The sequence below is a fragment of the Leucopleurus acutus genome, assembly GCF_964270905.1.
Source record: "Leucopleurus acutus genome assembly, chromosome: 5".
NCBI classification, from domain to species: domain Eukaryota; kingdom Metazoa; phylum Chordata; class Mammalia; order Artiodactyla; family Delphinidae; genus Leucopleurus; species Leucopleurus acutus.
In genome coordinates, this window is record NC_139147.1 from 59,979,525 (window position 1) to 59,998,939 (window position 19,415).

General features: G+C 38.5%; 1 protein-coding gene across 5 annotated transcripts in view; it reads right to left on the reverse strand.

Moving 5' to 3' along the window:
* The window catches only part of SPICE1 (spindle and centriole associated protein 1), a 62,810-nt gene extending 43,998 nt beyond the window's left edge, over window positions 1-18,812 (reverse strand). For 3 of the 5 annotated variants that reach the window (XR_014326230.1, XM_082839956.1, XM_082839953.1), the window contains exons 1-5: window positions 18,747-18,812; window positions 11,974-12,072; window positions 8,922-8,969; window positions 4,712-4,855; window positions 290-392 (exon numbers count right to left, since the gene is read on the reverse strand). Coding sequence is in view for 4 of the 5 variants with exons in the window: in XM_082839956.1 (XP_082696082.1) it covers window positions 290-392; window positions 4,712-4,855; window positions 8,922-8,969; window positions 11,974-12,072 (394 nt within the window). In the remaining variant the exon portion in view is untranslated. Of the gene's footprint in view, window positions 1-289; window positions 393-4,711; window positions 4,856-8,921; window positions 8,970-11,973; window positions 12,073-15,605; window positions 15,666-18,742 lie in introns of those variants that run through there. The other 2 variants (XM_082839954.1, XM_082839955.1) reach the window with 2 other exon arrangements.
* Window positions 18,813-19,415: the final 603 nt, after the last annotated feature.

Genomic DNA, 19,415 nt, shown 5'->3' on the forward strand with positions numbered 1-19,415 from the left:
AATCATACCTTAAATTATGAAATCTTATACATTTCACAAAATGTTTTAGTAAATAATAACAATTTACCTTTCCTTAACTTGAGTAATTTGTAACAGTTAATATTCTTAGTGAAAAGCAAATAAACTGTAATAAATCTATGTCTAACAACTCTTGTATGCTATCCACCCTAGAACACATGTGATAGAAATAATATGATGCCTGAGAAAAGATTTTAAATTCTTTCAAACAGCCAGGTGTGGGCTTTGATGAATAAGATAAAGAAACTTTTGTGTGATGTGACTACTTTACCTGTGCGCCTACGAGGAAAATCAACAAACAGATCTTTTGCTGTAGCCATCAAATGATCAGATTTTTCCAATACATCCTGCATCTGGTATTGGTCATTAAGAATCTAGACACATGTTAGTGATAAATATTATTATTCAGAAAAAATATATATACTTAATAAATCACAAAGGAAAAGTCCATACAAAGGCAGGAGCTTAAAAATCATCTCAAATCCTTCAGCGGCAATATCATTAAGTACCAGTAGATGGAGCTATTATAATAATTAGTGGATTTCAAATGCTTGGCTTTGATCCAAAGAAATACATTATTAAATTATGACCCAGTCCACACACAAATGTAGACAAACACCAAAATAAAAGCTTTGCTTAAACTTACTCTTTGATAACCACTCTGATATTTTAGTTTCTATTCTATTTTTTCAAATGATGGTTGCAATCCACTAACTTGATTTTATAATCCATTAAAAAGTTGTGATCCACAGTTTGAAAAACACTGATTAAACATGAATCTTTGAGCCATAAACTCAGATGTGTGGCTCTTTGGTGTTTCAGCCACTAAAGTGATTTCATAATCCACTAATGGGTCATGACCCACAACTTAAAAAACACGACGTGAGACAGGACTTTGGGGGCATTAAACAAAAAAGTGATGCTTCTGCATTTATAAACAAGCTCGATTTTTATTCTGGAAAAATGAGAACTCAAAAAATACCAATACGGCGGTGTCTCTGATTATACACTTTCAACTTAGGAATTTTCCCAGTTACAAGCAAGGATGCACGGGCTAGAGTGAAACCAAGTCAACACCTACCACCACCAGATCGCATTCTTAGGCTGAAAGCAGTCTCAAAATTGGAAATTTTCCAGTTTCCAACACTGACTCAAATCAAAACATCTGGTAACAAATGCTCTTACCAGAATTTCTCTAGATCATGGAAACAAGCATACAATGTGACCTCAGTTACTGTTTTAGGACATGAAGAAAAATAACAAGAGTCACATTCTGACTTTTTCCCCCTTCTTCCCCTGCTAAAGCCAAGCAGGTTGGCTGGCTCTGTTAGTGAGAATAAAGTCCTGAATCTGTTCTCTCCACAAAGAGTTACTTTTGGAATGGCACAGGACAAAGAGCACATTTGGAGTCAGAAGACTGGCATCCTAGGCCCTGTCAAGAGATACAACAGTGTATACTAAAGCTGTATACAATTCTAGAGATATTTGAGAATGTTGTTACAACTTAAATTTTCATCCCTGGTTAGCCATCTTGTAGCACATGCCATTAGAGTTTAGGAGAGAAAGTAAATGGAGCACTATAATCTACCATTTATACTAGAAAAATTATACAAAATATATTTCCTAGCAGCAGTTTTGTTTACTATTTTTAAAAAAGGTACTGACTTCCTATCAAAATGAAGAGATATAAATTGAAAGAAGCAGATTGTGGAGGAATAATTTTATCATATCAAGACCTGATACTAATTATAATAAGGTCTCCAGAAAACCCACTGCCCTGCAGCCCTCTCCCTTCTAGTCCCTGCCCAGGCTCCTTGGGGCAGACAGCTTGAGTGGCCAGAGGTCAGAGCATTGGCTTTCTGTTGCTCTTTCTGGATTTCTTTATCACTCCTCTATGATAAAACTCATCCTCATGATAGGCAAATCAATCTCTGCAGGCCCATCTGTATATATTAATTCCCCAGATGGGTTTGCAGAGCACAAAACCAAACTTAATCCAAGAATACATCTTGGATTTTCAAAAGATCAGTCAAGGTCCCTTCAAAAGCATTATTAGAAACTTCTCATGCTAGCAGTTTTGCTCTCTGGTAATGAAAACCAGACAGAATTGGGAAAGTACAAAGAGACTAGGTTAGTTAATATACTTTTAACATTTACAAAATCTTTATCAAAGCCACCCTCTCTCTGATTTGGATTTGGACTCTTATTTGGTTGATTCCCATGGCATGAGTGGATCATACAGCAAATGAAATCTAAGACTATGCTGGTCAAAGAGCTTTTTTCTTAATTTACGTTAATCTAGGAGCCCAGCTTCTGGGGGACGGGTCCTGGTAGCTCTAACACATAATGATAAAACCTAGGTGGATATGCCCAAGGAGGACTCTTCCTTTGGTCCCCTCACATACCTTATCACAGACATTACAAATATAGCAACACTGAAATAATAGATGTATGAATCCTTTGACTCAGCAATTCCACTTTTAAGAATTTATCCTACACATATATTTATACATGTACTCAAAAACATATTCAAGGATATTCATTACATCATTTATAGTGACAGGCAGGAAATAATCTGTCGGTGGCAGACACTGCTACTTATCCACCAATAGCCTTTCTTTCTGTTTTCTCTTTAACAGCAGAACTCCCAAGTTAGCCAAGTACATAGCTAATTTCCCAACCACCCTTGCAGGTGACAGTGGTCACTTGATGAAGTTCTGGACAATGGGAGAGAAGCCAGAGCTTCTGGGTGATACGTAAAGGGAGTAACGTGCATCCTCTTCCCCACTTCATGCTGCCTGGGAAACATCTGAAGGAAGCTGGAACAGCCACTGCAAACTCAGACATGGAAGCCCTGTAATAAAGGACCAGAGATCCCCCTACCACTACCATGTATATCTGAGCTGTTCCATAAAAGTGAAATAGATTTCTATTTTGTTTAAACCAGTGTATTCTGGGGTCTTCTTTTTTTCCAGGTGCTTATACCATGCTCTGATACACATCCCAAATGTCCACTAATAAAGCACTAGATAAATAAATTGTGGTATATCCATATACTACCTGGCCATTAAAAAAGAAGAGGTAGATTTCTAAATACTGACATAGCAAAACCTCCAAAATATGTTGTTAAAGGGAAATGCCTAAATCCCACTAATAGCAGAGGTTCTCAACCCTAGCAAAATATTAAAAATTACATAGCAACTGTCTTAAAAATACCTAAGTGGGGCTGCATCTCAGATCCACTGAATTAGAATACCTGAGTATAAATATGTCTGAGTCCAGATACTGTTTTTTTTTTTAATGGGAATTTTTTTTTTTTTTTTTTTTTTTTGCGGTACGCGGGCCTCTCACTGCTGTGGCCCCTCCCGTTGAGGAGCACAGGCTCCGGATGTGCAGGCTCAGCGGCCATGGCTCACGGGCCCAGCCGCTCCACGGCATGTGGGATCTTCCCAGACCGGGACACGAACCCATGTCCCCTGCATCGGCAGGCGGACTCTCAACCACTGCGCCACCAGGGAAACCCAAATGGGAATTTTTTAAATGGAAATTAGAATCAGTCAGAGTTGATAAACACTACGCTAGGGCATGAAGAAGCCGCATTACAGAAAGAAGGCAGAGAAATTTCACTCACCCTCTCTTACCACTCTTCTTCTATCCCTAATTCTACCACATCTACAAGGTATAAGGGATTCAGGACATGAGCAGGGGCCACTAGGGAGGGGAAACTAAAGCCCAGAGTCACCTCAAAGGGGCTGCCTTTTTCCCTGGCCAGATCTGTGTTCTTAGGCCTTTCATGGAGAATTACCATGTAACATTTAAATGTAGGTGACTTGCCTAAGATCACCAAAAGATACGTACCTCTAAAGAACCATTCTCTCAATCCACTGTTCTTTTTACAAGCTCATGTAAACATTTATTTGGGAGATATACTTCTTCCTCATGATATATAAAGTTATGACTTTCATATTTCACTAAGAAGCCTAACAAATTCCTCAAAAGACAGAATGCGACTTAAAGCTGCAGCAGGTCACCCAGACAGCCAAGTGCCATAAGCTCCAACGCTGAACAAGAAGAAAACAGGCATTTCTTTTACAATGACTTCAGCCCAAACAAAAGAAGGGTTTTGCTGCAGTTTCTTCTTATTTTCCATAATATGTATTCCTACCCACTCTGATTACTTATTCAAACACCCTACATCTGACAAAAGATTAAGCCAAAGACAAGTGCCTTACTAATTTGTTGGACTAGCACACATTTTTTTTTTGCAAAGTAATCTAACAGCATCGCTGTTGAACTGAGAAAAATAATTATAGCAGCTTTATATATATATATGACACTAATTATGTGCCAAGGACTGTCCTAATCACTTTAGTAATATTTTATCACTGAAATCTCCTAACAATACAATCAGGCAAATACTGTTACTCCAGTTTAAAGATAAGAAAATTCAGGCTGAGAAGTTAACAATTTAAGGTCACCTGGCTAGTAAGCTGAAGAGCGGGAATTCAAATCACAAAACTAGACTATAATCGTCACTCTGCTCCTTTTTCCAAAGTCTACCTGTAGATCATTGCGTAAGGACACGATAATGATTAGAGTCTGTCCAATGTGAATCAAATACGCGGAAAAAGAGAGACACCTATTTACCTCTTCTTTTCTTTCTAAGTCTACAGATGATGCAGTTTAGCATTACCTCCTTCAGGATAGACAATCTCCTTTTCTCAAGATTAGAAATTTCTGGTTTCTGCTTCTTCCATTTTCTCTTCAAAGCTTTTTCTTGGAGCTCCCAGTGTACTAATGCTCTATTCTTCGATTTGTGTATTTCATGACGACGGATCTATATGGAAGAAAAAATATATAAAAGAATGTTTCAGGAACAAAGAACTTGCCTATTCAGATGGTAGGACAACCTAACCTAGTTCATTTCTTAAATTTTTTCTAGTCCAGTATATGTATGTATATATATATATATATATATATATATATATATGTATACACACACACACACATATATATATTCACAAAATTTTCACCATCTCCTAAATTTTCAAAAATGATTTTTTTTTTCAAAAATGATTTTTTGAAAAAGAAGTATCTAAAACTAGTAGACCTAGGGAGTCCCCTGGTGGCCTAATGGGTAGGATTCTGGGCTTTCACTGCTGTGGCCTGGGTTTAATCCCTGGTCGGGTACTGAGATGCCACAAGTCATGTGATATGGCCAAAAAATAAATAAATAAAACAAACTAGTAGACCTAGCTAAAACACAAAATGAAAGAATATTAATTTCTACTTCTTTTGTACAAGACTATCCAATAAAGTAGTGTTTTGCAAACTGCATCTTGGGACTCACTTAATGGGTGGTAAAATAAATTAGTGGATCAAAACCAACATTTTTAAAAAATAAAATAGAATATAGAATAGAAAATATTAAGAACACATTGCACATAATAAAAGTTAAGAATTCGTTTGTTGGGGCTTCCCTGGTGGCGCAGTGGTTGAAAATCTGCCTGCCAATGCAGGGGACACGGGTTCGAGCCCTGGTCTGGGAAGATCCCACATGCCGCGGAGCAACTGGGCCCGTGAGCCACAATTACTGAGCCTGCGTGTCTGGAGCCTGTGCTCCGCAACAAGAGAGGCCGCGATAGTAAGAGGCCCGTGCACCGCGATGAAGAGTGACCCCCGCTTGCCACAGCTAGAGAAAGCCCTCACACAGAAACAAAGACCCAACACAGCCATAAATAAATAAATTTAAAAAAAAAAAAGAATTCTTTTGTTAAATTTTTCAGTTACATATGTGTGTACATGTACAATTATAAACACACACACACACACACACACAGACTGAGTATGACATAAAAGGCACAAAATCCACTGAGTTATCTCTGGCAAAGGCACACCCTTTCCATGATATTCACATCACCACCAAGAGCTCACAATGCAGTGTTTTTATAGCCCTGCAATGGCTGCATGTGGAAGTGGGTCCATGGAGATGCAGGACTCCAAGGAAGTGGAATTCCAGAAGCAGAAGCAGAGATATGAGCCACAGCTTAAGAGTTAGAAGGGAGGAGTTCACTAAGGTGGCTAAGGAACAAAAGCAGATATTGGCTTTACAAGCACTCTAGTATTCAGAACTATGAATATGAACAAACCTGTATGTCATCTGATAAAATGTACTACTGAGTTTGCACCATGTAAATATGAAATCAGTCCATTAAGAGACTAACAACCAAATATTATGTAAGCATTCTGATTCACAAAGAACAAATGAAGATGACATTTTTGAGACAATCGGGGAAATCTGAATATGGATTGGGATTAGGTAATACCAAAATATTAGTGTTACTTTTGTCAGGCATGATAATGGTATTGTGGTTATATATGAAAATATCTATTTTTTTTAACACAAACTGAATATGTAGACACAAAATGACATGTCCTCTGGGCTTTGCTTTAAAATGCTCCAGTGAAGAAGCAAAGGGTAAGATAAATGAAACAAGTATGGCAAAATTTTCATAACTATTATATCTAGGTGAACAGTATATGGGAGTTCTTTATACTTTTGTCGCTATTTTCACATGAATTTGAAATTTTTCATAATAAAAAAATTTTAAGTCATCTGGGCATCTTTATTATCCTCAACAAACATTTAATGAGTACCTACTAAGATTAAGATTCCTAGGCCCACAAAGACATTAAGATACGGCCTCTATCTCTCAAAAACATTAATAATCTGCCCAGAGATTGGACATATGCATATAAAGATAAATGACATGCATTAGATGGCATATACTCAATGCCTTATGTAGGTAGTAAGTACAACAGTTCAGAGAAGAAAGCAACTGTTAGGCAGCTTCAAAGAGTAGGACTGCAAACTTACTACAATAATCAAGAGAGTATGGTACTAGCATAACGATAGACATACAGATCAGTGGAATAGAAATGAGAGTCCAAAATAAACCCTTATCTTTACAGACAATTGATTTTCAACAAGGGTGCCAAGACAATTCAATGTGAAAAGAACAGTCTTTTTAATAAATGGTGCTTAGACAATTGGATATCCACTTGCAAAAGAATGAAGCTGGACTCCTACCTCACACCATACACAAAAATTAATTCAAAACGGATGAAAGGCCTAAACATGAGAGCCAAAACTTTAAAACTCCTAGACAAAAACATAGAAGTAAATATTTGTGAACCTTGGTTAGACAATGGTTTCTTAGATATGACACTAAAGCTACAAGTGACAAAAGAAAACAATTAGATAAATTGGACTTCATCAAAGTTTAAAACTTTTACGTTTCAAAGGATACTATCAAGAAAGCTAAAACACAACCAACAGAATGGAAGAAAATATTTGCAAATCATATATCTGATAAGAAACATATCCAGAATATATAAAGAACTCTTACTACTCAACAATAAAAACACAAATAATCCAATTTTATTTTTATTTTATTTTACTTTTTGTGTCCCTCTCTTCATCAAGCCCAGTTCATAGTTGTCACATATTTCCTATGGAAATTTTCAAATAACTAAGAGACTTGAAGAGACATTCCTCCAAAGAAGATACTACAAATGGCCAATAAATATATGAAAGGATACTCAATGTCATTAGTCATTAGGGAAATGCAAATCAAAACTACAATGAGATTCCACTTTATACCCCCTAGGGAACTAAAACCACAAAGATGACAATGACAAATGCTGACAAGGGATGTGGAAAAATTGGAACCCTCATACATGCTGGTAAGAATGTAAATGGTGCAGCCACTTTAGAAAACAGTTTGGCAGTTCCTCAGAAAGTTAAATATAGAGATATCATATGACTCAGCAATTCTACTTCCAGGTATACGCCCAAGAGACTAAGAGCGTATGTTCACACAAAAACTTGTACATGAATATTCATAGCAGCATTATCTATAACAGTCAAAAAGTAGAAACAACCCAAATGTCCAACAACTGATAAATGGATAAATAAAACGTGGTATATCCGTAAACAAAATAGTATTTGGCAATAATAAGGAATGAAGTACCGATACTACAACATGGATGAACCTTGAAAACATTACGCTAAAAGAAAGAAGCCAGATATAAAAGAATACATATTATATTGCATTTATATGAAATGTCCAGAATAGGCAAATCCATAGAGACATAAAACAGATTAGTTGTTGTCAGGGATTGGAGGGGTGGGGCATAGAGAGTGACTGTTAATGGATAAAGGGTTACTTTTGGGGGAGTGATGAAAATGTTATAAAATTAGAAAGTGATGATGGTTGCATAACTCTGTGAATATACTAAAAAGCAATGAATTGTACAATTTAAAAGGGTGGATTTTATGTTATGTGATTTATATCTTAATAAAGCTGTTTAAAAAAACAAACAAACCTGTAATAAAAGCTTTTTTTTTTAAAGTAAAACTTGAACTAGGATAAGGGAGCAAAGTAAGATTTGTAGAGGAGGAGAAGAAGGTAGGGAAACTGTTCCAAGTAAAGAGGATAGCATGAACTGGGGCTCAAATATGGAAATGTACATGGCATGTTCAAGAAATAAATTATAATGTATGTTTTTGTATAGGGAAGTAATGGTAAATAATGCTAGTGATATCTACAGATAGGAAAAGACGATAAATGTGTACAGGAAAATACTGGACTAGAGAGATTTGAACTGTAAACCAAACCTATCTAATGAAATTATAATGCATGCTAACTGATATGCCTAAGTAAAATAAGGAAGTCCAGGACATACACTTTTTGATTTTATATAGACATAAGCAAGATTAAAAATAACTGAACAACTTCTAAGAAGTGCCTCTGGTTTCTATTCTGTAGGTTAGAAGTATCAAGTATCAAATATCAAATAAGATGATGAACAAACGACTTAACTTTCAATAGTAAACTTACCAGATCTTCAGGAGTTGCCCGATGAACTGTTAGATCAGTTACAGTGTTCTGCAAAAAAAAAAAGGATGAACTTTCTTTAAAAAGCAAAAGGTTTCTTACAAAATATTAGTGTATGTTGAATTTTAATGGCTGAAAATGGATTCAAAATCCTGAGACCAAAAAGTCTTTCCTTGAGAATTAAATTCTCAATTTAAATATTAACATGGATTACTTTTAGGTGTCTTGTAGAAAATAACTGACTATTTTTAAGTGTCTCACAGAAATTAAGCACTAAATTCACCAAGCAAGCATACATTATATTAAAATAATGAAAACAACCGGGTAGTACATAATTCAAAAAGTAGAGGTTCAATTTGTGCCCATGCCAACACCTTAAGCATAGAACCTATCATAATGAGAGACAAATTTTGAGGGTATTGTCTTATTTCATAAAATGTGAAAACAGTCACTCAAGTAAAAAGGCACTAAACCAAATGGCAGGGCTTCCACATTGCACAACTCAGGTGGTTCCGTTGATATCACAGGCCATGTAAATAGTGCCCCTTGGAATTGTGCAGTGCACAGCCTGCACAGCTCTGAGTAGCAGCCCTGTAATTTGGTCCTTTCCAAAATGACTTCAGCCATTTGTGTTATACAGATTTGGTAAGGCAGGGAAAAAAGCAATGTAGACTTTTAATTCTAAGAGAAATATACAGAACTGAGCCTAGTGAAATAGCTTCTGATGTATTCAAAGACTTAACCTTTGGGCCATAGTTTGTATTTAGCTCAAGTCTTTTATATACTAAAACTGTTATTCTTTCCATATTGATTTAGAAAAGTACAAGATACAACAGTAAGATCATGAGAATTGTTTTTTTTTGTTTTTGGGGGGGTTTTTCTGGCCATGCCACGTGGCTTATGGGATCTTAGTTTCCCGACCAGGGATTGAACCTGGGCCTTCAGCAGTGAAAGTGCCAAGTCCTAACCACTGGACCATGAGGGAAGTCCCGAGAATTGTTTATAATAATCATAATAAAAATTTAGGCATATAAGTGATATGCTTGGAATTAGCTTTCATGGGAGAAAATATAATTTCATTTATACTACTATTGCTTAAAACTACAGGTGACTCTTGAACAACATGGGTTTGAACACAGGTCTACTTATGTGTCGATATTTTTCAATACATACTACAGTGTGACACAATCCACAGTTGGCTGAATCCATGGACGCAAAACCACAGATACAGAGGGCCAACTGTAAAGTTATACGTGGATTTTCGACTGTGCAGAGGGTCGGTGCCCCTAACCCCCATGTTGTTCAAGGGTCAACTGTATTTTCTTCTGAAATTGCCTTTAAATCTAATTTACAAGCCATTTCAGAAAATGCCTCAATATTTTCATCAAAACAGTATTATTCAGTTGATCTCTCCTTCCTCATTTACCATTCACACCAAATGAGCTATAACTACTTTCAAGTTCCATCTACCTTCAGAAAACAAAGTTTTGTCCACCACTGGAGATAATATAAAGTAAATGAGGAAGGTTCTGAATGCAATTTCAAATAATGGTTTTCAATTATGTTTTGAGCAACAGCAACATAGCAAAATAAATATGGAACTTCCCAAAGTAACCACTCTGAAGGGGACAACTTATGTTATCATTTTTTCATGATAACATAATGTTAACATTATGATAACATAAATGTTAAGGTGTATTTTTTCACCTTTTAATCAGTATCATTACCTTAGAGTCATATCCTTATACTACTTTATAGCCAATCACATGGCAACAAAGCAATCTAAACATAGAGAAATCCCCCTGCCCCACTTTCTAAGGCTGTCAGTTTGCCCAGGATACCTGGCTAAGGTGGTTGGCCACAACCCAGAAGGTTCTAAGTCCAAAAGAATCCCTAAGATCCAAACTAGTCCCTGACCAGTTAATCTTCACAACAGAAAGTAAAAGTACCCAAAGTCTCATGGTCCAAACCAAAGTACCCAACTCCAAAAGATAAAAATCCCCTTGATAATACCAAGTGGTACTCAGGGTAGGAGCCAGGGATCATGTCTCAGATACCTGAGACCAGTCTTACATCTTACGAGAACCTTTGTACTGAAATTGACAAATCTCTGGAGATGAGCAAAAAACAATTTGAGGGGTAAGACAGCAAGGATCACCCACTTTTTCAGTCAAAAATGCCACTCACATGATTATGATATCACAGATTGCTATGGGCAAATCTAAAATATGTACCAAAAAATTTCAGATTTCAGGTTAACTACAGTTGCCTTAAAGCAGTGAGTTCTCAAAGTAGAGGTGAGGGACTTTTTAAAAACACACTCCCCACCCACTTAAGATTTCAGGTGTTTTTTGTTTGTTTGTTTGTTTTTTTAAAGGAGAGAAGAGAAAGGAAATCCCTTCCCTTCTTTTCTTTTTTTAATTAATTTAGTTTTGGCTGTGTTGGGTCTTCCTTTCTGTGCAAGGGCTTTCTCTAGTTGCGGCAAGCGGGGGCCACTCTTCATCGCAGTGCGCGGGCCTCTCACTGTTGCAGCCTCTCTTGTTGCAGAGCACAGGCTCCAGACGCACAGGCTCAGTAGTTGTGGCTCACGGGCCTAGTTGCTCCACCGCATGTGGGATCTTCCCAGACCAGGGCTCGAACCCGTGTCCCCTACATTGGCAGGCAGATTCTCAACCACTGTGCCACCAGGGAAGCCCCAAGATTTCAATTCTTAAAAAGAGGTAGAGCTATAGCCTCAACATGCATATTTTTAAAAAATTCCCCAAAGGCATCTGCTCTTCCCTCCAAGATCTAGGATATGGGATTGGCCAAAAAGTTCATTTGGTTAATGAATACGTTGTTCAATAAAGTTCTTGGTGAAAATGAAAAATGTCTTTTATTTTTACTTAAAACGAAACAAACGTTTTGGCCAACCCAATAACATGCCCAGAAACCCATTCCACCATATCACATGCTAAGCCCCATTCAGAGCACCATCCTGAGTGACTAAGGCCATGTCATCACATTTATTCCTTCCATGTAACGTTATACCATGTATTATCCCACCTAGACTTACATCCCATTCTTGCTTTACTGACATTTTCTTCTTCTTTACTTTCAGTGCTTTCCTTCCTCCTCCACGGGGACCGTAACGGTTCACTCTGACAAATGACATCTAGGAGCAATAATCATATAAAATTTTAAAAATACATGAAAAACTAATAATTAATCATCACCAGAGAGGGAAAAAGATATCTAAGAAAATAAATTTTAAAACATCAGACGAGAACTTTAAGTATACTGAAAGGAACAGGCTACCAAAAGACTTGGTTCTTTCACTTCATAATTATTAGAAAGTTGATCCTGATAACTATGATAAAAGAGGTTTCAAATCAACAAATTAAATATATGTGATTAATAAAGAACCCTAGGAATGAAGCAAGTATGACTTAAGGCAGAGATCTATCTGACAGCAGTCATAAGCATTGTCACCTGTTACACAAATTCGCAATGAATAGAGGAAATGTCAATCACATGTGAACAATGTGAATGTAAGAGAAGGAGAGCAAGAGATAGTTGGGGTTCTTTTTTAAGCATCTAACACTCAAAATCACTACCAGACACATACGTACTTACCTTAAAATAAAGGTGGCTAAAGTTTAGAGAATGAATGAGTTATGATACGATCTCTAGTATATTTTTCACATAATACTAAATGGGGGTGATTATTGATACTAAACTAGAATATGAAAATGGCCAACAGTTGCTTGGCACTTTTAAAATGCAATGCTAAGGACATTAGACTAAACATCATACAAAATTAGAAAAAGACTCACAGTGCCTGAACACTAGGATTTGAGGATACACATATGTTTTAAAAAGCAACACATATATATGACTCCAATTCCAGAACTTCTTTAACACCTAAATAATTACAGAACTTTCCAGCTGACCCCCTTACTCCAAATTATCCTAAAACAAAGACTCTAGTATTTTTCTTAAGTACATCTTTGAAAAAAATCATTTAGTCTACTGTGAATAAAGATGACTAAATGCAAGTATTTCTCAGGAATTGGCCCTCTGTCCTATAACTCTTAGCAACCACATTCACTCTTTAAGCATGGTATCTAATTTCAGAACGTACAATCCAGCAAAGGAGATAAGTCACATACAAGTTAGAGGATAACATTTAAGTGTTATCATAGTGATGGTGATGATGGCGATGATGATGACAGTGGTGGTGGTTATAATGATGGAATTAGCTACTAAGTACTTTCTTCAAGCCAGGTACTGTTCTAAACTCTTCCCATATATTATCTCCTTTAATCCTCACACTAATCCCATGAAGTATTTACTATTTGTTACTCATTTTATAGATAAGAAAACTAAGGGACAAAGAGTTAACTGACTGGGAAGGTCACACAGTAAATTGCAGAGCCATATATGCCATTTTAAAAGATATGGAATGGAATAGAACCAAGAGTCCAAAACAAAACTTTAAACTTATGGTCAGTTTATATTCAACAAGGGTGCCAAGAAACAATTCAATGGGGAAAGAACAGTCTTTTAAATTAATGGTGCTGGGACAACTGGATATCCATATGAAAAAGAATGAAGTAAGACCCCCTACCTCACAACATGTAAAAAAAAATTAACTTAAAATGAATCTCAGACTTAAATGTAAGAGCTAAAAGTACAAAACTCCTAGAAGATAACATAAGCATAAATCTTCATGAACCTTGGGTTAAGCAATGGTTTCTCAGAAATGACACTAAAAACACAATCAACCAAAACAAAAATAAATTGGACTCCATCAAAATTTAAAACTTTTGTGCTTCAAAGGACACCATCAAGAAAGTGAAGAGACAACCAAAAGAATGAGAGAAAACATTTGCAAATCATATATCTAATAAGTAACTTGTATCCAGAGTATATAAAGAACTCTTACAACTCAACAACAAAAAATCCAATTTTAAAATGGCTAAGGGGGCTTCCCTGGTGGCACAGTGGTTAAGAATCCGCCTGCCAATGCAGGGGACACAGGTTTGAGCCCTGGTCCAGGAAGATCCCACATGCCACAGAGCAACTAAACCTGTGCACCAAAACTACTGAGCCTGCACTCTAGAGTCCGCGAGCCACAACTACTGAGCGCATGTGCCACAACTACTGAAGCCTGCGTGCCTAGAGCCCATGCTCCGCAACAAGAGAAGCCACTGCAATGAGAAGCCTGCACACCGCAACGAAGAGTAGCCCCTACTCGGTGCAACTAGAGAAAACCCACGCGCAGCAATGAAAACCTAATGCAGCCAAAAACAAATTTTAAATTTTTTTTAAAAAAGAAAGAAAAAATAAATAAATAAAATGGCTAAGGGATTTGAATACACATTTCCCCAAAGAAGATACTACAAATGGCCAATAAACATGTGAAGAGATGTTCAAGATCACCAGTCATTAAACGCAAATCAAAACCATAATGAGATATTACCTTACACCCACCAGGATGGTTATAAGCAAAAAGATGTAAATAACAAGCTTTGGCAAGAATGTGGAGAAATTGGAATCCCTATATATCACTAGCGGGAGTGCAAAATGGCATAGCCACTTTGGAAAACAGTTCGGCAGTTTCTAAAAAAGTTAAACACAGAGTTACTACATGACTCCGCAATTCTAGTCCCACATATATAGCTGAAAGAATTGAAAACTTATGTCCACACAAAAACTTGGACATGAATGTTCATAGCAACATTATTCTTAATAGACAAAAAGTGGAAACATCCCAAATATCCACTAACTGAAGAAGGGATAAATAAAATATTGTATATTCATATTCTGTAATATTATTTAGCAATAATAAGGAATAAAGTACTGACACATGCTACAACATGGATGAACCTTGAAAATATTATGCTAAGAGAAAGAAGCCAGACACCAAAGGTCATAAATTATATGATTCCATTTATATGAAATGTCCAGGATAGGCAAGTCCATAAAGACATAAAGTAGATTAGTGGTTGGGAGGGTCTGGGGGGAGGAGGAAATGGAGAGCCACTGCTAATGGGCACAGGGTTTCTTTTGGCGGTGATGAAAATGTCCTGGAATTAGATAGTTGTGATGGTTGCAAAACTGTGAATATACTAAAAAACTCTAAACTGTATACTTTAAAGGGCTAAATTTTATGGTCTGTGAGTTATATCTCAACAATGCTGTTATAAAAAAAGATATGGAAAAATATAATGGTTATTCAAAAAAGCTTTCTTATGTATTTTACTCTTTAACCACTTAGATCTTCAATTTACTTGGCAGAAACAAAGGGGAATCATAAAATGTCAGTATATCTAAATGATGAATTATGTATTCATTAAAATTACATTATGAAGAATGTAGGAAAATACATAGAAAGTTCAGTGTAAAAAGTAGAATACAGGGGCTTCCCTGGTGGCACAGTGGTTGAGAGTCCGCCTGCCGATGCAGGGGACACGGGTTCGTGCCCCAGTCCGGGAAGATCCCACATGCTGCGGAGCGGCTGGGCCCGTGAGCCATGGCCACTGAGCCTGCGCATCAGGAGCCTGTGCTCCGCAACGGGAGAGGCCACAACAGTGAGAGGCCCGCATAACGCAAAAAAAAAAAAAAAAAAAGTAGAATACAGAACTGCACATATAGTATATTCTCATGATGTTAATACACACACAATACTAATAAAGCACTTACCTGTGCTAAAAGCTTCACGTTTAATCCCACAACCCGATGAGGCACATACTATCCTGAGACACACTAGAGCATAGTAGTTAAGAGTATAGTCTAAAACCAGACTGTCTGGGTTCACATCCCAGCTCTGCCACTAGCTGTAAAACGGAACTAATTAAATGCACAAGGTGCTCAGAACCCCTGCCTAGCACACCCTAAGTTCTACTTAAGGATTACTAATGATTATGTCAGCAACAATTATTAACCCCCTTTCCCAAACGAGAAAACTGGTGCTTTTGAGATATTGCTCCAAGTCACAGAAATAATAATGCACAGAGCTGGGAGCTGACACTCAAAACCAGATCTGACTAATTATGACTAATTATAATAATGCATATCCTAGAAAACATTACTAGAATTAAGTTATCTTTGGTTGGTTCTATATTTTCCAAACTTTCTACAAGGAACTCATGTTACTCTTAAAATACTTTATTTCAAGTTATTTAAAATATTACACTTTTCCACCGCCTCAATTCTGAAAAACCATCCCTGAATCTGAAGTACGCAAAGGTTAAGTTCACAATGGTGTAACAAAGCTGCTATCCCATCTCTGACCTTCCCTTCACCAACAAACTTCATGAAGGAGAGGCCTATTTAAGCACTTATATTTACTAAGCCCCAGTTATACTTCAAACTTTTATAACACAGGAACCACCTATGCACTGAAAAGTGTTCTCTTAAACATCACCAGTAAAGGTGACCATATTTTTCTTGACCAAAGATCAGACTTCGTGGTCTGACGAAGGGATTTTGTGCCACTTACAGGAACCAGGTATCATAAGGGAGCTATAGTTTACATGCTGAAATGTGAGACTATAGAGATAGTCTGATGGTTTACAGTGCCAAGATGTCAAATAATAAAATTAGCATAACCCAGAAAATCTAGGCTCGTTGGGAGAAAATCTAAAATACTAATAGCTTCCTAATTGCTAAAATTATTGGTCCCTTATTTCTCAGGCCCTTTCCATCTCTAGAGACGCCACTCCTGGAAGCTCGCCCCTCCCTTGGCTTCCATAACACTCTTTCTCCTGGTTTCTCTCCTATTCTTTTCTCCTTTTCAGGCTAAGACAATATTCACATACTATGTAATCAAGGATCTTCACTCAGTTCTATCCCAGTCTTCTTTTCTTTCCATTGGACACCCTCTCTCTTTGTCCAATAATTGTTTTTGAGAGTCTACCACATGCCAGGCACTGGCTGGGCACTGGAGATACGACAGTAAACAAGTCTAATATGGCACCTGCTCTCGTGGAGCTTACTTTCTAGATCACCACGGGGAATTCACATCTTCCCTTAGTGATCTTACCTACTCCCTTGAGCAAAGCTATCAACGTACTGGGAATACAAATACACTGTGAAAGTTAGTCCCAAATCAAGGATGCGCACCTTTCCTCAAAACACCTAACGCTCATTTCCAACTGGCTTCTGTGCACATCTCTCAAATATCTCAAATACAGTATGGGCAATATACAGCTTAGCATCCATGCCCCCTCCCCACCAATGTCTAGTTCTTGATATATAACTGGCTTGCTCAGTAAATGTCTGCTGCATAACGCTGAAGTACAGAATTACCTTTCTTCCAGTTGCTCCAGTTTAAAACCTTAGCATCACCTTCTCTCCCTTCTTGTCTCAAAGCTAATCAGACACCAGAATCTATTCATTCTTTCCCTCAAACATCTCTCTCATGTCCCCCTTTTTTCATCTCTACTATGAATGTTCTTGTCCAGGTTCTCATTATTTCCCCTAATTAATCTTCCTTTCACTCATTCACTCTCCTACTTCATCATCCATCTATTATTTCAACAAGTATTTTGAAAGCACCTGCCAAGAGCTTGGCACCAGATACAGCAAGAAAGTAGAATAACTGGACCCTCAAAGAGCTTAGCTTGTCCGACCGCAATTAAATAAGGAATTGCAATAAAAGGCTAACGTTGGAAGTAAATTCAGTGTCATAGAAATACCTATCTTACTCTACACAGTGAGAAAAGGCCACCTCCTCCCTCTAATTCCCCTAAAAATATTGAAGCTGAGAGCGGAACTATGAATAAAAGTTAGAAGCTGGGGAAAAAAATACTCCAGGTCGGGGTCGGGGGAGGGCACTTACAAAGGGTTTGAGAGGTTCAGTTTGACTAACAAAGATTTGAGAGGGTAGGAAGGCTAGAAAAAGGATAAAAAAGAAAGGCAGAGGCCAGATTATGGCCTTGCGAGCCACAGCAATTTGAACACTAACCTAAAGACCTATAGGAAGCCACTGAAGTGTTTTAAGCAAGGTCAGTTACGATGGGATTTAGTAAAACCACTCTGGCTAGTGGAAAATTGATCAAAGGGAAACAAGACCTCTTTCCAAACACTATCCCTCCAATCACTCCTACCCAGATATATGGATAGAGGATCGCTCTCAAAATTTTACTTCCTTCCTCAAACGATTTTAACAGCGCTCCCCTGCAGAGAGGAATCCAGCTCAGCTCGGCACTCAATCTCTCCGCTCCGTGCGACCCAGCTGACCTTTCTTTGCAGTCATTTCTCCTCTCACATCTCCCACACATCCTAAAACAAAGCTCTTGCCTTCCCATACAGTTCCAGCCGTTCCTTACGCTCTGCTTGGAACACCCGTCACACTTCCACTCCCTTTTCCACGGGGTTAACTCCCACTCACTCTTCAAAACTCATTCAGGCGGGCCTTCCCGATAAACCCTTTCCTAACCTTCAAATCGACATAAATGACCCTCCCTGTCCCCAAGTACCCCGGGTAGTTTGTCTCTCTCCCATGAGACCGGAAATTCCTTGAAAACTACATTAGGGTACCCCAATTTCTAGCTCTGCGCATAAGTGCCCGAAAGCGGTGCGCACGCGCACACTCAGGATGCTCCTGGGAGAGCGCGCTAAACACAAACACATCCAGACAGGCATCCTGACACGCACACACACTCGCAAAACACACGGAGTCGCGGGTGCACTTTCTGTAGTAAGGATCCTCAACCCAGGCGCCTGGATCCCCAGGGAACAGAGAGGAAGACGCCACGACCGTTCGCCCCGCCCTGTAGCCCCTGTCCCTAAGATTCTGTGGGGCGGGCTGCAGGCCTCCGCCCCGTCATCGCGACCTGCCTTGCAGTTTCCTGACTGCTGCCTCCACCACGACTAAAACTCCAGGCTCCAGAATCGGCCGGCCGGTCACAAGTTAACACAGCCCGCCGCTTCCGGGATGTTGCCTAGGTTACCGGAGCCCCGCCCCATTCCCTTGCGTACATCCGCCGAGGCCAGTGCGCAGGCGCTTCCCAAGAGCTGGCTTACGCTATGAGATAAAAAGGCCCTTGGCCCCCCTGTCGGCAGGGTTCCGGGCAGAGCTTTGGAGGATAGGCATGTATCATTAACCAGGTTCTTGTGAATTCTCGGAAAGCAAGATGTTGCTCCCCACACCAAACTTCACATGTCACACTTGCTTTCACCTCTGTGAAGATATTTTTATTAAAAAATATTTATTACTGGGATTCTCTGGTGGCACAGTGGTTGAGAATCTGCCTGCTAATGCAGGGGACACAGGTTCGAGCCCTGGTCTGGGAGGATCCCACATGCCGCGGAGCAGCTAGGCCTGTGAGCCACAACTACTGAGCCTGCGCGTCTGGAGCCTGTGCTCCACAACAAGAGAGGCCGCGATAGTGAGAGTCCCGCACACCGCGATGAAGAGTGGCCCCCGCTTGCCACAACTAGAGAAAGCCCTCGCACAGAAACGAAGACCCAACACAGCAAAATAAATTAATTAATAAACTCCTACCC